Raw genomic sequence first — 20,563 nt, 5'->3', positions numbered from 1 at the left:
GTGGAACAAACAGCTCCGTATGTCCGTTAGTGCAGCTAGCTAACCAGATGCTAACAACACGGTCCCTGCTGGCATCTCTCTCTCTCTCTCTCTCTCTCTCTCTCTCTCTCTCTCTCTCTCTCTCTCTCTCTCTCTCTCTCTCTCTCTCTCTCTCTCTCTCTCTCTCACACACACACACACTAAATGCGCTATTTCCACACACACACACACACACACACACACACACACACACACACACACACACACACACACACACACACACACACACACACTGAGCCGAGCTTGAATGACACAAGCACACTTTTATTTCCATGCAACTCTCTGATTGGTCTGATGTCTTGCCTCTGTTGCATTCACTGAACACGGGAAATTACAATCCTACCGTCCTCTCTAGTGTCATTCATGAGGTTCACGTAAAGCACGGTTAATGTATTATATTATTGAGGGAGAATTGTCCGGGGCTACAGAAAAAACATTCGGGGCAGGCCAAAATATTATTTTACCAACAATGTGGAATTTATTGGCTACATATTACACAGATTATGCACAGCGGGAGCAGCAATAACCGTCAAATAATAATTCAGACAGGGGAGCTCCGCACCCCCTGCCTGCCGCTAGGGGGTGCTGCAGCGCCCTCAGCACCCCCCTTCCCGCGGCCATGCCTTAGCATCACGTACAATGTTTTAGAGCGCTAGCCAATAGTAGTGTGAGTGTTACAAAGTGATGTTATTATTTGTTGTCCTCATTGTTTCATAAGGATATATTTCTTCTTTAAATCAACTCCTGCAGAAGATTCTAAAATTAATAAACACTACAGTAATCAAAAATAATATTATTTTTTACACAACTATTGAAGTATTTTTGAACATTTGGAGTCACTTCCATTTATGCATTCTATACTTTAGTATCTCAACTTCTATTAATATTTAGTAATTCTCTGTATGTACAGCCCTTTAGTCTCTTGCCCTATTATGGGGACTGGTGGGAAGTTGACCTAATTATAATGAAATAGCACACTCACAGTTCAAAACACTTTCTATAGAACACATCTGAATACAATAGGATGAGATTGGTAAAGGAGGCTCATTCATTTTACAGTGGTGGAAGGTAACCAAGTACATTTACTCAAATACTTGACTTAAGTTATATTTTGTGTGGTTTGTACTTTACTTGAATAAGTTAAACTTCTACTTCACTTCCTCTTAGAGGGAAATATTGTACTTTTAACACTTTTTCATAAGAAGCATGATGTGTTTTGATGATTTAAACAATACTTATCTACTCAGTAGTAAGTATACATAATTTGCTCCTCACTAACAAATATAAAATATAACTCAGGTGACTCATGATCATAGTCTGTACGTCTGGGTTATCAATGACAAGAATGTGTGAAATGTGGATCAGCTAGTTCCTTTAACTGATAAACAAAAGTCACCTACCTCCAAGTACAAGTATTCAAAACAACTGGATGATCGACAACTCATCACACCATACAGCATTCCATCATAGGATAAAGCTTAAACCCCTCATCATTCAAACTGACGGAGACAAACATTGTGTAGCCATCAGGCGAGTGTCAAAATGATATAGGCAGTGGTGTAAAGTAACTAAGTACATTTACTCAAGCTCTGTTCTTAAGTTCAATTTTGAGAGTCTTTTACTGTACTTGAGTATTTCAACGTGCTGCTACTTTGTACTTCTACCCCACTACATTTATTTAATACCTTTAGTTACTTCACAGATCTGGATGAATGATGGTAAATAATTCTAAATCTAATCAAGTGTTGAATCAGAATTTAGTTCCACCTGGAGTAAATTCACAAGCTACCCTGCAGTATACAAAGTCATTCAAACTAGCTGCACCTTTACCAGCTTTGAGAACACTTTAAAGATCAATCATTATAAAACATATCATATATATTATTCTGAAATGGACCAATCTGCACAATGACTACTTTTACTGTCGCTACTTTCCTTATATTTTGATGAGAATACTTTTTTACTTTTACTTGAGTAACATTTTGAATGCAGGACTTTTACTGTAACAGAGTATTCCTACACTCTGGTACTTCTACTTTTACTCAAGTACAAGATCTGAGTACTTCTCGCACCTCTGATATTTATAAAGAACACTTATTTTCTTCACTGCCAACATAACATTAAAACCGTTATGACAGTTAGCATGGCTAGCATTAGCAACAACTGTTTCGTGATTTTACCGTGAAGTTATGGTTTGTTAGCTAAGTGTCAACTCTAAGAAACTCAAATACTGGGTAGTTTGAAATGAAAGATACCTGGTTAAAGCTTGGTTCTTGCTTTAGTTCCTTGACAAAGCACACAATAACACCTTGGACGAAGGACTTTAGGCAATTTGTGCCAGACTGTTCAATGAGCACTGCACTGGTACTTCTACTTTTACTTAAAGAGCAACTTCCAGGTTAAAGACACCTGTGAATAAAAGTGTAGGAAAATGATGAATACACTAGATTTTCCAAAAAAATATACAGAAATATACACTACAGCAGGGGTGGGGAACCTTTTTCCTCTCAAGGGCCATTTCAATTTTTTCAACATCCTCCGAGGGCCGTACAAATGATTGACCTCAGCTTAAAAAAACTAAGATCACAGCTAGGGGTGGGCGATATGACGATATACATCGTAGAGACGATATTAGGTCTCCACGATATGCCTTTTCAGAGATATCATATCTATCGTGATAGTGCACCAGGAGGATTTTCACGGCGGCCATGACGGCCTGTTTGGCCGTGAAGCCCCGAAAATAATTGTACATCCTACGGCCACCATGGCCTGCGTGCCCCTGATACTGTTAAAATCTCGAAGTTGCTTTAAAAGCGTCAGAACAGTGGTTTCCGAACTGCGTGACAAGCTGCGTTCACAACGGACGCAATGCGAATATTCTCACCCTAACCGCTGGAGTTTCACAGCGGCTGTAAGCTGTGTTTACTCCTGTCATTCAAACGGGACGCGCTGGAGAGGGGGCGGGACTTATATCCATGTAAATACTGTGGTGGAAACCAACTACGACAAAATGAACCTATTTTACCGTGATTTAATTGTAATACACGTTTCAAAATGATGCCGAAGCAACTAAATACTGATAACAGTTAGTAAAAACCAAGCTGTCTCGTCAGGATTCAGACAGTATTGCACTTCATTTATTGTCTTGGTTGATTCTGTTGGCTTATATTTTATTTTATCAATAAGGTATTTATATTGTTTTTCCCTTTTGAAACAGATGTTCAGTTATGTTAAAGTCTTTGATTGCACTTCAAGTCTAAAGTTTACATTTGAATTGTTTGGCACTGACTTTTCCTTATTGATGTTTTATGTTTAACTTAGTTATGTTTTACATATGTATGTTTTGCTCTCCTTTTCATGTTTTATTGATGTTACATCACTGCTAGTGCTATCTAAAACAGAAAGTGAATTGTTATACTGAGAAACTGTGCCTTGAATATTTTATTTTATTTAGCAAGAGAGTGCACTTTACCTGTTGAAGAAACCAGAGTTAACGTTTGTTGTGTAGGCCTACCTACTTGAACACTGAGGAAGCCATATCAAAATTCCTGTTGAATTGTTCATTCAGGGATTCATTGCAGAATTAAAACCAGTTTGAAATGGTATTTTGGTCTGTTACTCCTTTTTATTTTAGTTGTTGTTATCTTGTAGGTGGTTGTACTGTTAAGTAACTTGAAAAATAACCATAATAACCGACATGAAAAAATATCGTGATAAATATCGTCTATCGTGATATAGCCTGAAAAATATCGTGATATTATATTTTTCAATATCGCCCACCCCTAATCACAGCCCATTCATTTCGCCTTTCTTTCATGCTGTGCAAAGAAAAAGCAACCAATCCAGATATCTTACCATGACTCGCGCATGCATGCACGTGCACGGTGTGGCATGACCACCAAAACAGAAAGATATGGACACAATATGTGTGCAAATGTATTTAGTTTCCTATCCATGTGGACATGATTTAAGTGGGGGGGTACCTCACACCCTCTAGGGGGGTCCGGGGGGCGTGCTCCCCCGGGAAGATTTGTTTTTAAATGTTTAAGTTAAAAGCATCAATCTGGTGCACTTTGAGAGCAAAATGAAGAGATCTATAGATACATCTCAACATCCATATGAAACAGAACTGTACGCAGATTTTCTTTTTCTTTATGGATATTTTACAAATCACTCCCCTTTTGAAGTGTATTCTTGTTTATTAATAACAAATTTGTTTTACTGTCATATAGTATTTTATACCTGTTTACTTTATTCTCTTATTTTTTTATAACTATAATGATCATATCAATAATAATAATAATACATTACATTTATAAAGCACTTTTCCTGGTGCTCAAAGCGCTTACAAGCAAGTAAAACAAAATAACAAGAGATAAATAAAGATAAAATAAATAAAGATATCAATAAAGATGATGATAAAGATGTGCCTTTACCTACTGGTTGGAGAAAAAGCTTCTTATATTCGTTAGCATAGCTAGCTAACCAGATGCTAATAACAACAAAGTTATTGACTGTATGATCAGTATGACAGATGAACAGACGCCACTGGGCTTACAACTAAAGACACAGCCATGCAAAAACTGCAGCATGTGTACGGCTCTTTATGGGTACTGCAATTTCTGAAGTGCCGGAGCAGCGTTCTGGTGCTCTCCGTCAGAACTGCACCCCTGTCAGACGAGACATACCACGTGATGACACGTTCGGCTCGTGTTGTGTTCAAGGACCCTGATCTTGGCCAGGAAAAACAGGCACTCGCTTTTTTTCTTTTTTTGCGGTCTAGATTGCTTCAATTTTTTTCTTTTTTGCGTGTGTTTATAAATGACATCGAGGGCCGTACCAAATGGTCTCGCGGGCCGTATACGGCCCGGAGGCCGGAGGTTCCCCACCCCTGCACTACAGTGACATCTGGCGTCGTTTTTGTAAGAAATGTTCACTTCCGCATAAAAAAGCCTCGGCACGTGACCTCCCGCGTGTGACGTAACACGGGGGACACAAGGGGGAGAGCAGCCGGTTTAACGTATTAATAAACATGGATCCCAATGCTAGTTTCGACACAGAAGACACAGAAGAAGTTGAACATGAATATTCGAATGCATATGACGGACCACAACCTTATAATTATGAGCCTGCTAGGCGCCCAAGAGACCAGGAGCAGCCAAGGATTAGAAGAAATAACGGCCATCGGAGAGAAATTGAGCTGTGGTGTGAGGAGAACCAGTGGAGAACTGGGCAGCTATCTTGGTGAGTGACCGGCGTTAGCTACAGAATGTTAGCTAACGTCACATCACAACATTGTAAAGTTAGCTATCATATATCAGGCTATAACTAAAGTAGCATTAATAATATAGTAATGTTACTGGCAGGACTGTTGATACTGATCCATAAAAGAAACTAATGCGCAATTATCAGCCGTATCTCGCGTTACCTAATGCAACTCCACACTAAGGTGCTGTGTACCGGAGGAGAGACGCGAGATACGGCTGATACTTGATGATCTGGCGGAGAAAGTTTGTGGAGCCTCCGTTGATATGCCGTTGTAAATGGCTTGATGGAAAGCAGGTGTGTAGTCGGGGAGGGTGCACAGCTGATTGCAGCAGGTGAGTGGAGGTTGAGCCGGGAGCCAGGAGTGACAGCCACCACGCACACACAAACAACACAGACAGGGGGAAACAAACAAACACAAAGGAGACGGCTGGAGCAGTACAGCCACCACAGCGTTACCTAATGCAACTCCACACTATGTCTTACGGTGCCGTGTACCGGAGGGGAGAGAGAGAGAGCAGCGAAGGGGGGGGGGGGGGGGGAGAGAGAAGTAATACGGTTTCCTGATAAAGCTGTGGAGAGTATGTGCTGCAGGGAGGTGGATGCACAACGCACCCAGGAACGAACACTAGCTCCGGTCCTTTTTACTGTGGACTCAATGTCCTGACAGGCTGGTATTTGTGCAACCTGCACAGACACAATAGTGCACCATGATTACAAATGGTGAAATACAATGTAAAACTACCGAAAAATACCAGCTCCTTAAAACACAACCGCTCTACTCAACGCAACTCTACTATACCCGCGGTCAGAGAGCGGAGATGTGTCCCCTGCGTGATGTAATATGACGCGTTTGACGTATGACCTTAAAAAAAAGCCGTTTTTAAGAGCAGAGCTCAAAATTGCTCCTTTCCCTCTGAATTCCTGGCCTTATGTCTCGTAAAACATACCAAATCCTGCATTCACTTTTTTAATTGTAATTTTCAAGCAAGTTTAAGCATAAATGTAGAAAAAATTAAAACCTGCAAGATGCTCTTTAAGTACAAGATCTGAGTACTTCTCCCACCTCTGGGGAAAGCTTAAACGCACTTATACTTCTAACCAACACTTAAATATGTAGCCACCAAGTCTCTGAGGGTTGGTAAACGATATGTGTTCTGTCTTGAGAAGCTGCACCCTGCACACACTCATCTACCCTCTGCTGAGCACTGGAACACTGCATCAGGAGGCCAGCCTGTTGCAGCAGCCCAGGATCAGCTCTGTGATAAATAGAGCAGCAGGTGTAGGATTGATATTAAGCCTGTGTGAAGTTCAGAGAGGCTGACGTTGTCATCTATTTCTGACCTCTATCTTTCACTGTCACTCTCACTCCTCTCTCTCTCACAACCTCTCTCTCCCATACACACTTTGAGACGTGCAACATGAGAGGGAGGCACTGGCCCCCAGCTCTTTAAAGGCCAACTGACAACATGGATTCAGTCCTGTTGGGAGTGAAGCTGCTGGTCGTGTTGATCATTCTATATTCTTGCCATTAATTTGTCTTATTTCTAATTGGGGCTTATGAGGATTTGTCTCTTATGTTGTATTTGTTTCTATCAGTAAGGTTAAGTTGTACTCGCAAAAGAAATAACTATGCATTCAAACAGAATTCTGACTTTAATATTAGAACAAAAATAAGTGCATGTTGCCCTAATCCTCTTCTGTATTAGTGCAATTATGATTTATGATTATTATTATTTCTGGCTGCTACTTCCTAGTAAGACTATTTCATACTGTACAATCTGTAAATAACTCTATACTTATATATACTAAATACTTTTACTTCTGCTATCTAGCTGCTACCACACTACTTTCTTCATGTTACACTTTGTATATAGATACTGCTACTGCTACTTCTTTTCTTTACCTTATTGTAGTATCCAATCCAATCCAACTTTATTTATATAGCACTTTAAAACCTCCAGACCAAAGTACTGTACAGAGAGATACATCAAATATAAAATCACACAGCTCAGCTCCCAAAACATAAAAATAAGTAGAAAGTCACATAAAAGATACGAACACAAAACAAACCTGAATAAACGTAACAATTACAAAATAAAAATAAAAACATCAAACTATGTACATGCCTGTAATAGTGCTTCACTTTAGGTTAACTTGAAGAGTTCGGCCTCGCACCCTTTACCTAAATTAAAGTATTGTATTTTGACACTTTTTTCCACTAATTTGCATATCAATGTGGCGATTGTGATGACGTTATTAGATACACATGTTACTGTATTCACCTGTAGTGTCTCCCCTTAAGTACAGTACATTAGCCTGTATGCCCATGATAAATTGCCTTAGCTAAACCTTGAGCTAACTTATCCATTAGCTGGTAGCCTACCTTAGTTAGCCTACCTTAGTTAGCCTACCTTAGTTAACTATATGTGTTATTGTCTTTTAGCTAATTAGCTGTAAACTCGAGGCACTGGCAGTTTAGTAAATTGTTCATCACCACTCACCTTCAAACAAGCCAAGAAAAGCCTGCATAGCAAGGGACAGTAAAGTGGGAGGTGCTGCTACCTGTCTGTCTGAAGGGACAGTAAAGTGGGAGGTGCTGCTACCTGTCTGTCTGAAGGGACTGTAAGGTGGGAAGTGCTGCTACCTTTCTGTCTGAAGGGACTGTCAAGTGGGAGGTGCTGCTACCTGTCTGTCTGAAGGGACTGTAAAGTGGGAAGTGCTGCTACCTGTCTGTCTGAAGGGACAGTAAGGTGGGAGGTGCTGCAACCTGTCTGTCTGAAGTGACTGTAAGGTGGGAGGTGCTGCTACCTGTCTGTCTGAAGGGACAGTAAGGTGGGAGGTGCTGCTACTTGTCTGTCTGAAGGGACAGTAAAGTGGGAGGTGCTGCAACCTGTCTGTCTGAAGGGACAGTAAAGTGGGAGGTGCTGCTACCTGTCTGTCTGTAGTGACTGTAAGGTGGGAGGTGCTGCTACCTGTCTGTCTGAAGGGACTGTAAAGTGAGAGGTGCTGCTACCTGTCTGTCTGAAGGGACAGTAAAGTGAGAGGTGCTGCTACCTGTCTGTCTGTAGTGACTGTAAGGTGGGAGGTGCTGCTACCTGTCTGTCTGAAGGGACAGTAAGGTGGGAGGTGCTGCTACCTGTCTGTCTGAAGGGACTGTAAGGTGGGAGGTGCTGCTACCTGTCTGTCTGAAGGGAATGTAAAGTGGGAGGTGCTGCTACCTGTCTGTCTGAAGGGACTGTAAGGTGGGAGGTGCTGCTACCTGTCTGTCTGAAGGGACTGTAAAGTGGGAGGTGCTGCTACCTGTCTGTCTGAAGGGACAGTAAGGTAGGAGGTGCTGCTACATGTCTGTCTGAAGGGACTGTAAAGTGGGAGGTGCTGCTACCTGTCTGTCTGAAGGGACTGTAAAGTGGGAGGTGCTGCTACCTGTCTGTCTCAAGGGACTGTAAAGTTCGAGGTGCTGCTACCTGTCTATCTGAAGGGACTGTAAAGTTCGAGGTGCTGCTACCTGTCTGTCTGAAGGGACAGTAAAGTGGGAGGTGCTGCTACCTGTCTGTCTGAAGTGACTGAAAGGTGGGAGGTGCTGCTACCTGTCTGTCTGAAGGGACTGGAAGGTGGGAAGTGCTGCTACCTGTCTGTCTGAAGGAACTGTAAAGTGGGAGGTACTGCTACCTGTCTGTCTGAAGGGACTATAAAGTGGGAGGTGCTGCTACCTGTCTGTCTGAAGGGACAGTAAGGTGGGAGGTGCTGCTACCTGTCTCTCTGAAGGGACTGTAAAGTGGGAGGTGCTGCTACCTGTCTGTCTGAAGGGACTGGAAGGTGGGAGGTGCTGCTACCTGTCTGTCTGAAGGGACAGTAAGGTGGGAGGTGCTGCTACCTGTCTGTCTGAAGGGATTGTAAAGTGGGAGGTGCTGCTACGTGTCTGTCTGAAGGGACAGTAAGGTGGGAGGTGCTGCTACCTGTCTCTCTGAAGGGACTGTAAAGTGGGAGGTGCTGCTACGTGTCTGTCTGAAGGGACAGTAAAGTGGGAGGTGCTGCTACTTGTCTGTCTGAAGGGACAGCAAAGTGGGAGGAGCTGCTACCTGTCTGTCTTAAGGGACAGTAAAGTTCGAGGTGCTGCTACCTGTCTGTCTGAAGGGACAGTAAAGTGGGAGGTGCTGCTACTTGTCTGTCTGAAGGGACAGCAAAGTGGGAGGAGCTGCTACCTGTCTGTCTGAAGGGACTGTAAAGTTCGAGGTGCTGCTACCTGTCTGTCTGAAGGGACAGTAAAGTGGGAGGTGCTGCTACCTGTCTGTCTGAAGTGACTGAAAGGTGGGAGGTGCTGCTACCTGTCTGTCTGAAGGGACTGGAAGGTGGGAAGTGCTGCTACCTGTCTGTCTGAAGGAACTGTAAAGTGGGAGGTACTGCTACCTGTCTGTCTGAAGGGACTATAAAGTGGGAGGTGCTGCTACCTGTCTGTCTGAAGGGACAGTAAGGTGGGAGGTGCTGCTACCTGTCTGTCTGAAGGGACTGTAAAGTGGGAGGTGCTGCAACCTGTCTGTCTGAAGGGACTGGAAGGTGGGAGGTGCTGCTATTTGTCTGTCTGAAGTGACAGTCGATGTCCGCACCGCTGTGCAGGAGACGTGGAGGGGGGAGGGAGAGCTACGGAACTTCACAGTCTAAACTCCCGACCTGATATTTTGTATTCAATCAATATATTGTTGGAAAGGGAAACTGTGAGCAAACAGTAGATATATATATATTCATTTATAACAATAAAAAAAAGGGGGGAAAAAGGGCACTTTCTCTGGAGGAAGAAAAAGGGCAGGGCCTCAAGCCCACTTTGATGTCTGTGTGCACGTGCCTGGTGTTAATTGTAGGAATCATTGCAGCCATATAAAACTTAATACTTTCTGTTTCAATCACCAATAATGGTGACCTCATAGGTTTGCCATAAACTGTTCCAGAAAACATGCACATTGTTGTTTTGTGTTGACATTTGTTGTGAGCTTATGTTGAGTAGTTACATTCCTTGCAGGGTCTCCCTCATTCCTTGAGCGACACATGATTTAATTCCTGCACCAGCAACATGACATTCTATCCTTTTCGAAGTGTTGAAAAATATAGTTGAACGGAAACAAATGTGGCCTCAATCCAGACTGTTTTCACAGAGATGGCAATATCCACATGTCTGTTGTGTTTTTCCTGTTTGTTCACACAACAAGCAGCTGCTATAAAGTCTCCCTGGATTATTTAAGGTGGAGGTTTCAGCCCCTGGAGTTATAATGTGTAGTATGTTTGCAGTGTTAGTCTTCCTCTTACTCCTTCTCCTTTTCACATCCCAACATTCACTCTGAGCTGTTTATCCTCAGAATACTTTTTCTCTATCATTTAGTTCTTGCTCTCACAGTCACAAGATGTTCATTTTCTCCAGGTGTGTGTGTGTGTGTGTGTGTGTGTGTGTGTGTGTGTGTGTGTGTGTGTGTGTGTGTGTGTGTGTGTGTGTGTGTGTGTGTGTGTGTGTGTGTGTGTGTGTGTGTGTGTGTGTGTGTGTGTGTGTGTGTGTGTGTGCTCTATCTATCTATCTATCTATCTGCCTGCCTGCCTGCCTGCCTGCCTGCCATGTCCACTGCTTTTTACTTGCAAGCAGTATCAGTGATAGCCCTAAAATTATTATTAATCAAAGAACTCACACATGTCAATATTCTTGCCCACTAAAGAGTGAACTATTCAATATTAAATATGTATTGAATAGTGAAAGGAATGAAGAGAGGGAGTTCAGTAACAAGCCCAGTCTTGTCTAGTCACTTTTTACTATAGAACTTTATTTAAAGACTGTACAAGCGCTATATAAATGCATTCCTTTAACATTAACATTTACAATTTATTTGCACAGCTGTCAAAGTGAAAGGAAACTCTACATTGGTGTATGGAAAAAAGGTGATTTAAGGAACACTTGGAAAACACTGAAAAGTGCTCTTCTGTGATTACAGGCAACCAGACAAACTGAGAGTGGTGTGGATCAGGAGGAACAGACGTCACGGCACGAAGGTGAGGAAGCAGAGAACAACCACATGAGAGGAATTAAAATGGTTTCACAGGCAGGGTAGGATTTTCACGGCGGCCAAGACGCCCATGGCCGTCGTAGCCCCTCGGTCTGGCCGTTATGCACCACAAATAATTGTACGTCCTACGGCCACCATGGCCTGTGTGCCCCTCACACTGCTAAAATCTCGAAGTTGCTTTAAAAGCGTCAGAACACTGTTTTCTGAACTGCATTATGCTGCGTTCACAACGGACGCGATGCGAATATTCTCATTGCTCTAACCCAGGGGTGGGGAACCTTTTTCCTCTCAAGGGCCATTTCAATTTTTTAAACATCCTCCGAGGGCCGTACAAATTATTGACCTCTGCTTAAAAATACTAAGATCACAGCCCATTCATTTCGCCTTTCTTTCATGCCATGCAAAGAAAAAGCAACCTCTTAATCCAGATATTTTACCATGACTCGTGCATGCATTCACGTGCACGGTTGTGGCATGACCACCAAAACAGAAAGTATATTGGACACAAGATATGTGCAAATGTATTTAGTTTCCTATCCATGTTGACGTGATTTAATAGTGGGGGGGGGGGAACCTAACCTCCTCTAGGGGGGTCCTCACCTCGCGTGTGTTTATAAATTACCTCGAGGGCCGTAGCAAATGGTCTCGCGGGCCGTATACGGCCCGGGGGCCGGAGGTTCCCCACCCCTGCTCTAACCGCTGGAGTTTCACCGCAGCTGTCAGCTGTGTTTACTCCTGTCATTCAAACAGGACGCGCTGGAGAGGGGGCGGGGCTTATTTCAATGTAAATACTGTGGTGGAAACCAACTACGACAAAATTAACCTATTTTGCAGTGATTCAATTGTAATACACATTTCAAAATTATGCTGAAGTAACTACATACTGATACCTGTTTTCTGAATGGATCAATCAGGCTAAACTAACCTGTAGCTGCTCCGTCCAAACTCACAACAACGTCCTAAAGACAGAATTAAAGCAGCGATTGTATTCGCCATGACAGTCTGTGGTTTGTACATGTTTAACTTTTGTCCAGTTTCTGACCAGAGCTCTGTGAGGAGTTGATTAAAGAGACTCTCGTACACACGCACGCACGCACGCACGCACGCACACACACACACACACACACTTCACTGTGCACTGCTGAATGATGTATGTGCAGAGTTTGACCCTTGAAGGCTGTTTCTTCTGCTCTGAAATTGAATATATTTGTTACATATTAGTATAATTTTAGATTTTTAGATTTAATTTTGGATTTGTGAATGGGAAAAGTAGTAGATGGAAAACATACCAAACCCTAATTATTCAAAGTAAAGTATTTTATTTTATATACGGTAATACTAAGGAGGCCTATATGATGATATAATGTTTGACATTATTGATATTAAAACAGTGATTTGTTTGCCATGTCATTTGTGTGTTTTTCTTATCCAAAAGTGAAGTTATTTATTTGTAAGCTCCAAATCCAAATGTTTCCCTCAATGGTCTTTGTGCCCTGGCATGTAGCCTTTGCGCCCTGAAAAAAGGTGTGACACCAAAGGCCAAATGGCCTTGCCCCTAAAATGACGAAATTCCATGCCTGCTCACAGGGCTCATATTGGTTCAAATGTCCTTCATTTTGAATGGTATGAGCCCATTACATAGCTGTCAAGGGTTGTTATCAGGAGAAAGTGTGGCTACTGGAGGCATGACTGGTGGTGATGGAGGGAGATGATTTACCAAAAGATAATGTGTCAAACAAGGAGCTGGGGGCAATAAAATGTTTATTAAAACAATGAAGCATCTCTGTCTTATTTGACACAGGGGTGGAGTCAACAACAATGTTAGGAGGCAGCTCTAAGGAGCGAGAGGTGGCAGAGAGGGATTTTATGGTATGCCAAAATCTCCTAGGATCGTTTAAACTGTCTGTGGTCTGGGATAAGTAAACATGGCTTTTGGCTTTTTTAATGGAAGCAGTACAGCGATTACGCAGTTGACGAAAAAGAAGCCTGACTTCCTCGCAGCAGCCCAAAGCAAATTCCTCTTGCGTAAGAGGGCTGCCAGATCAGAAGTGAACCAGGGGGTATCACGGCCCTTCACCCTGAACCGGCGAAATGGAGCATGTTTATCTAAAAAATAACTAAAACTATCATAAAAATACTTCTAAGCATGGTCAACATCACCAATCAATAAAATACGATCCCATTTCAAATGAACTAAGTCATGAAGAAAGGCTTGCTCTATAAAGTGCTTAACATTTCTTTTCAGAACAACACAGGGTTTGGTACGGGGGATTTTGGTATCCCTAATAGCACCAACTAGACAATGATCACTTAGGTAATTGGCAAAGACCCCGGATGCAGTATATTTATGGGGTTGATTAGTAATTAAAAGATCGATAAGAGATGATTTTTTTTATTTAAAGTGAGCTCTGCAAATGCTTCAATACCGCCTGAAAAACGTTGACTTTAATTAAATGTGTTATGTCAACAGATTTCACATTACTCTATCAGGTTAGCTGAAAACAATAATATGAAGTTGAACCTCTTTAATGGTAATATTACTGCAACGTTTCTCAGTGCAGCCCGGAGGACACTGAAGCAGCTGTAGAGACTGAGTCCTTTGTGTGTGTGTTCTGTTCCTCAGCTCCACAGCTGGCAGCCCGGGATCAAAAACCCCTACAGAGGCACGGTGCTGTGGCAGGTTCCAGAAAGTTTGGACATCAACGTCACACTCTTCAAGGTAAGAGACTGAATCAAAGGAGTAGCATTCAGTCGTTTAATATAACTAAGTACCTAATACTAGTACTTTACTTGAGTATTTCCATGTTATGATACTTTATACTTCTATTACACTACATTGTGGCAACCAGTATTGTGATTTTTACTCCCCTATATTTATCTGACTCCTTTAATTCATATTTACTTTTCAGATTCAGATTATTACTAATACAAAAAATAAATACATTCTTCAATAAAATTTGACATTAGATATCCAGCAACACTATTTAAAGTATTAGCTCCACCTTTACCAGCTGTGATGAGCACATTAATGCATCAATTATCATTATATGAAAATGTAATATATGAGTCTGAAATTGGCCGTTATGCATAAAGAGTACTTTTACTTTTGATACATTTTGCCGATACTTTTGTACTTTTACTTAATTAAGACTTTGAATGCAGGCATTTTATATGTATCAGAGTATTGTTACAATTGAGTATCGCTACTTTTACTCCAGTCAAAATCTGAATACTTCTTCCCAGAGGTGGGAGTAAGTCCTACATGTGCAAGTCATGAGCAAGTCTCAAGTCTTGACCTAGAAGTATCAAGCAAGTCCAAAGTCACTGTGATGAGAGTCAAGCAAGTCAAGTCAAGTCAAGTCATTGCTCAGGTCAAGCAAGTCAAGTCAAAAGAAATTCTGATGAATAAGCCCAGTTTCCGCATTTAAATCAGTTAAAAGACAGTGGTTATGAAAATGGATTCAACCCACACTATGATCTTCATTACATACACAGTTAATCATTTGAAATCTAATTTAGACCGATGACAATCATATTAGATTCATATTAACCCCAGAACTGTAGAAAATATAGCTAGGACTCAAAAAGTCTGTTCAAAAAGGCAGAATTCCAGGTAAGAAAATCATATCCTCTTCATAATGTCCTTATAAACTAAGTAGGACGATTTAAAACTCACTTAATTGGGTTAATTTAGAAATGGCTTCAGTTTATCATCATAACAGACCAAAAAGTTCAGATTCATTTTACAATAAATCAAGGAATGATGCACTTCTACAAACAAAAACAACATCATTAAAACATTTTAAAAAACAACTAAAAGTAGATAGGCTACATTATTCAAAAGTTTCCAGTAACTTCTGATAATAACACAGGGGAAATAAACGAGGCATCTCTTTTCCTCTCTCTCTCTCCTGACAGCCCGTCAGTATCAGGGTTAGTCAAAATGAATCCCTTGGCGGTTCTAGTGTTCATTTACCGTTTCTCTTTGCAATGCTTAATCGATTTGAAACCAAGTCTAACGTAGCTTAAACTTAACGTTAGCTTTCTAGCTAACACAACACATTCACGCACCTTTCTCTGTGTTTTTTTTTGTAGTGACGAATGAAGTTGGATGTTGTGGTGGTCCTGTCACTGATTTTTATGCTGCAGACCCTGCATACCGCTGTTCTCTTCTTATTACCGTCATCGACAAAATAATCCTTGAATCCAAACTTCACTATTTTTGGAGTATAACTAGCCGCTGCCGTGTTAACTGAGACTCCTGCCTTCTAGTGGGTTGCCAGGTTTGCGCGCATGGCGCTATAATCATGTTTTTCGAAAAAACTAAACGTAATATCCCACTACAAAAACAAATGCAAATATTTAATTGTAAACAGTCAAGTCCTTTCAAGTCATCTATCTCAAGCTTAAGTCAAGTCTCAAGTCATGAATACCAAGTCAAAGTCAAGTCAAGTCTTTTATCAATGTTAGTCAAGCAAGTCTCAAGTCCAAAAATATGCGACTCAAGTCGGACTCGAGTCAAGTCATGTGACTCGAGTCCCCACCTCTTCCATCCCTGGTAGCAGTTTATACATTGTTGGATTACTGATGGGAAATGTTTGTTTTATTTGTTTGTCAACAGGAACCTACTGCAGAGGAGTTTGAGGACAAGGACTGGACTTTTGTCATTGAAAATGTGAGTCTGCAGGATCGGGGTTTTCTCATTGAATTCACTTTTAATCAGAACATAATACTAAGGAAGGAAAATGTTTCTGTGTTGAACTTTCTTCTCATTGGTTTTATTTACAGGAGACAAAAGGCCGTAGGAAGGTGTTGGCATCGGCAGACGTCAACATGAAGAAGTTTGCCAGTACCACGCCGGCCCAGTACGATGTGACGCTGAAGCTCAAACCGATGTCCGTCAAAGTGGTGGAGGCCACTCTGAAACTGAACATGTCTTGCATCTTCCTCAAAGAGGGCAAAGCCACGTGAGTCATCAACTCAGAAGCATATAGAATACCATCTACTGAAAGCAGTAATTGTCAAATTGTATCCCGGAATTTAAATCAATCTTTTAAAATATTAATACTGTTTTGGATTTTCCTTACACTGAAAGAAACGCTGCTCCAAAAACAAGTAAAAAAACCTGCCAATGGAAAATATGTTTGGAAAGATTTCTTGAAATAAGACGGGATATCTACATAATAAATATCTTGTCATTTCCTGGGAAAACTTATTTTGAACTATATTTACCAGAATCAATAAATGTTGTGTTATAAAACAAGCCAGAACAGCTTAAAAGTAGTCTTTGAAGATAATTCAGATGCATTGTTTCAAACAAGACCCTATATCTCAGTGCATTGTTACTTCTTAAGTTAGTATGTCTTACATCAAGTTTTAAGACACATTCTGACTGGATGTTAGACAAATATACTTGGCAAGATTCCAAGAGTCATCTAATGTTTTGTTCTGCTCTCCACAGAGATGAGGACATGCAGAGTCTGGCCAGTCTGTTGAGCATGAAACAGAGTGACATTGGAAACCTGGATGACTTTGCAGACAGTGATGATGAAGGTGGCGAGGAGAGGAGGGCCAGCTTCGGACCGGCTTCTCATGTCACTGGTGAGACTGATACTGAAGGTCCTAATTCAACGACTTAAGGTTGATGAGATATATGTACTGATATGAGCTGAATGAGATATAAACGGAAGGAAGCAACTCTTGAAACAGGAGTGACGCGATCTGATGGAGGAAACCACATTATACCCTTTTGAGTATACAATCTTGACAACAGATCATTTAAATGTCAGTTTTCCTCAATTATTCCCAGGGTTATTAAGCCACAGCTGATGAAATCTGCCGCTGTCAAAGTGTATAATTATAACCTGGGAAGCCTCGGTCAGTCCTGGCTCAAAATTAGAAGCTTTCACCCAATGTTTATTGCTTCTTTTTATTAATGTACACACCTCCAGCTTTCTAACTGCCTACTGTAACAACTATTTTTGTGCGCTTTCTACTCTCTAATGAAATTCCAAGACCCATACCATTTCTTTGTCTATCTATGACATGGTATCCTGCCTTGTTAAAAGACCAGATTTGAGTCCCCATTTGCCTGTTGGATCATTTGTTCGGTCTTGGATGTGCATGTGTTTTCTGTCAGTCCATCTGTCTGTTGGCAACTCATCTCACATACTACTCGACTCACCAGTCTTATATTTTGTCATGCTCTTTTATGACTGAATGCTGTCTGTTAGGTTAAACACTATGCCTTCCCTAGTCTGATGCAGGCCTCATTAATGCTTTTTTCAACACAAAGCCCAAGCCTGTGGACCCCGGCTATAACCTGCACATGCTTCCAAATGAATCTGTGTCAAACAAAGTGTTGCTGTAGATTAAGCAGGGGAATGTGTGCACTGTCATTTGCAGCTTCAACACTACAATGTTTGCCGTCATCTCTATTAACTTTAAGGAGTTATGAAAGGATCTCCCTTTCACCTTTTATATTTCTCTTTCAATTGTTTCCTCTCCAGCTGCTTCCCCTTTTGTTTCCTATGTTCAAAACTCATTTCCCTTTTCACATAATCTGTATGTCTCCTGTTCCTTCTTCCTCTAACAGCCTCTGCTTCTTCTTTCATGAGAGTACATGATTTGGCTTGGAGGCCTGCAATGGAATCAGGTCCTGCAGGTAACTGTGTGTCCACGGATCCACTGTACCACCTTCCGATTGCCAAACTGCACTTTGTTTCATCTTAAAGGGGGCCCTATTATGCTGATGTTCAGGCTCATATCAGCATGTGGTGTCTCTACTTTAAAGAGTCCTCTCCTGCTGATGTTCAGGTGTATATCAGTATTTAGTGTCTCTACATGTCTCCATGCTTTAATGTTCAGAAAGCTCTTTATTGTTCTCATACTGCCTGTGCTGCTGCACCTCTTTTCACCCTCTGCCTGAAACCAGAGCCCAGTCTGCTCTGATTGGTTAGCTGGCCGCCTCTGTTGTGATTGGTCAACCTCTTACAGATGTCCCGCCCCTTAGCCTATCACGTACAATGTGTTGGAAACTCCCCCTGTAGGGAACACAGGGATTTGACCATTTACATGCACAAAAGACATCTTAATTCACCATGCACACTACAGGAAAGGGAAAAGCCCAAAAGCATGGTAGGGCCCCTATAAGCATCCGTTTAATTTATTTAATATGTTTATATTAAAAACATATTAATGTTTGCCAGAAAAGCCAGCAATAAACACATACCTACTATCACTGTCCATCTCACTGCTCTTCTCCTTTTCACTTCCTCACCTTCTCGTGTGTTTCCTCAAATATGCTGTACAACTCCTTCCTACATCTCCACTTTCATCCATCTGTATTCTGTGTTCATCTGCTCTGCCCATCTGTATTCTGTGTTCATCTGCTCTGCCATCCTCCCTTTTCTTATTTTCCTCATTTCATCCCTCTCTCCATCTTTCCTTGGATGTCCTTCCATTCTACTCATCCTCAGAGATTGATTGGAAAGCGACCTCTGGCATTTCCTCCACCATCTCAGCCCCATCTCAGCCTCCTCTGCCCAAACCCCCAGACCCCCCCGTTCCATCCTCTCTATGCATCCGACCACCGAACACTGGCCCCCAGGCCCGGCCCTCCCCCTATGCCTACTCACTGCCAGCCTTTACTCGTGCTCACCCTCCTGCACTTCCCAAAATCTTCCAGCCTGCTGCCGGATCAGGTATCGGTTACCAGATATTCCTCATCCTGTGTGGTCACACAGGGTCAGATTTGATGGTCCTACACTTTTCTGTTACTTGTGGAATTTAATTCCTACCACTCTGCACTGAAAAAACCTGAACCGTTTACTTTAATTTGGTGTATTACGTCAACACATTTCACACAACTGTATTAGGTTAGTTGAAAGCTATAATATTAAGTTGAACCTAAATTAAAGTCAACGGTTCCGTTTTTTTAGTGTGTATGGTTTCCAGGAATATTAGATATGTATATATATGTGTATATATATATATATTTGATAATGTTTCTCAGCATCGGTTCCATGTACATACCGTAGTTAAAATGTTCCTATCCAGTCATTCATTGCTGATGTTTTTAAACTGAAACCAGTTTCTAATGAATTTGTACCTAGTTGCTTCCATTTGCTGTCAATAATTCAACACTTTAGTTTAAACCCAGGTTTTCCACATTAGGGGCTTTCCAGCAGCTAAAAGGACATCACGTTGAATTGAAATTATTGAGTTTGAATTGATGTTACGATAATAACAGCAATATGAATGTATTTCTTTGAGCTTGATACTGACATTATTTGGATTTTGACACTTTTTAAATGTATTAAACCATTAGGATACAAACCATATCATTGTGCATTGTAACTGGCTGGTCCTTTAGTTCAGCTCGTTAAGTTTGTTTTTGATTTAGACTTGGAACTGGCCTAAAATCAGATTTAATCAGATCTGGATTCTTCACCACATACATAAATCAGTGTCATTTAATATATATACCTTGGTTGATGGAATCAAATTAATAGAAAAAGTCCATGGATTTAAAACATGTGATCTGGAGTAATGCAATATGTTGTAATAGTGTCCTGCCGGGCTGATAAGTTGGAATGCCCTCAATCACCATGTCTCCATCACCATCCACACACTGTAAGGCAGTGGTGTAATGTAAATAAAGACATTCACTCAAGTATGGTATTTAAGTAACAAATGTAGGTAGGCTACTTGTACTTAAGTATTTTTACATTATTCTATTTAATACTTTTACTCCACTACATTTTGTAGGCAAATGTTATACTTTTTACGCCACTACTTTTATTTTACAGATTTAGTTACTAGTTACTTTCCAGATTTAGGTTATTAATACAAAATATAAATCAACCCACATTATTATATATTATTATAGGTTAGGCTACACAATAGTGTATAAAGTAATTCATAAACCCACCTTAACCAAATGCAACAATGAAGCGATGAACACATTATTGCACCAATAATTGGTATACATTAAAAAAAATAATCAAAAAAATATCTGGGGCTTTCCATAACAGGTTCTTTCATTTAAAGTATTTCTGAATTCAAATACTTTTTGACTTTTAGGTAAGTCACATTCTGAATAGAGGACTTTCACTTCTAACTTAGTATTTTTACACTGCAGTGTTGCTACTTTCACTTTAGTAGAGAAGTAGAGAGTACTTCTTCCACCTCTGCTGTAAGGCCAGTAAAGAGTC

At 41.1% G+C, this 20,563-nt stretch overlaps 1 protein-coding gene across 7 annotated transcripts in view; it reads left to right on the top strand.

The window, feature by feature from the left end:
* Positions 1-20,563, top strand: part of ehbp1l1a (EH domain binding protein 1-like 1a) — a 59,107-nt gene that overhangs the window by 9,461 nt on the left and 29,083 nt on the right. For 5 of the 7 annotated variants that reach the window (XM_079671699.1, XM_079671703.1, XM_079671704.1 and 2 more), the window contains exons 2-8: positions 11,277-11,334; positions 13,972-14,067; positions 15,970-16,023; positions 16,137-16,315; positions 16,810-16,949; positions 17,944-18,012; positions 18,827-19,051. In XM_079671699.1, the coding sequence (XP_079527825.1) occupies positions 11,277-11,334; positions 13,972-14,067; positions 15,970-16,023; positions 16,137-16,315; positions 16,810-16,949; positions 17,944-18,012; positions 18,827-19,051 (821 nt within the window). The remainder of the gene's footprint in view (positions 1-11,276; positions 11,335-13,971; positions 14,068-15,969; positions 16,024-16,136; positions 16,316-16,809; positions 16,950-17,943; positions 18,013-18,826; positions 19,052-20,563) is intronic. The other 2 variants (XM_079671700.1, XM_079671701.1) reach the window with 2 other exon arrangements.

The sequence above is a fragment of the Notothenia rossii genome, assembly GCF_949606895.1.
Source record: "Notothenia rossii genome assembly, chromosome: 3".
Classification (NCBI taxonomy): domain Eukaryota; kingdom Metazoa; phylum Chordata; class Actinopteri; order Perciformes; family Nototheniidae; genus Notothenia; species Notothenia rossii.
This window is presented reverse-complemented; position numbering and strand designations above follow the sequence as displayed.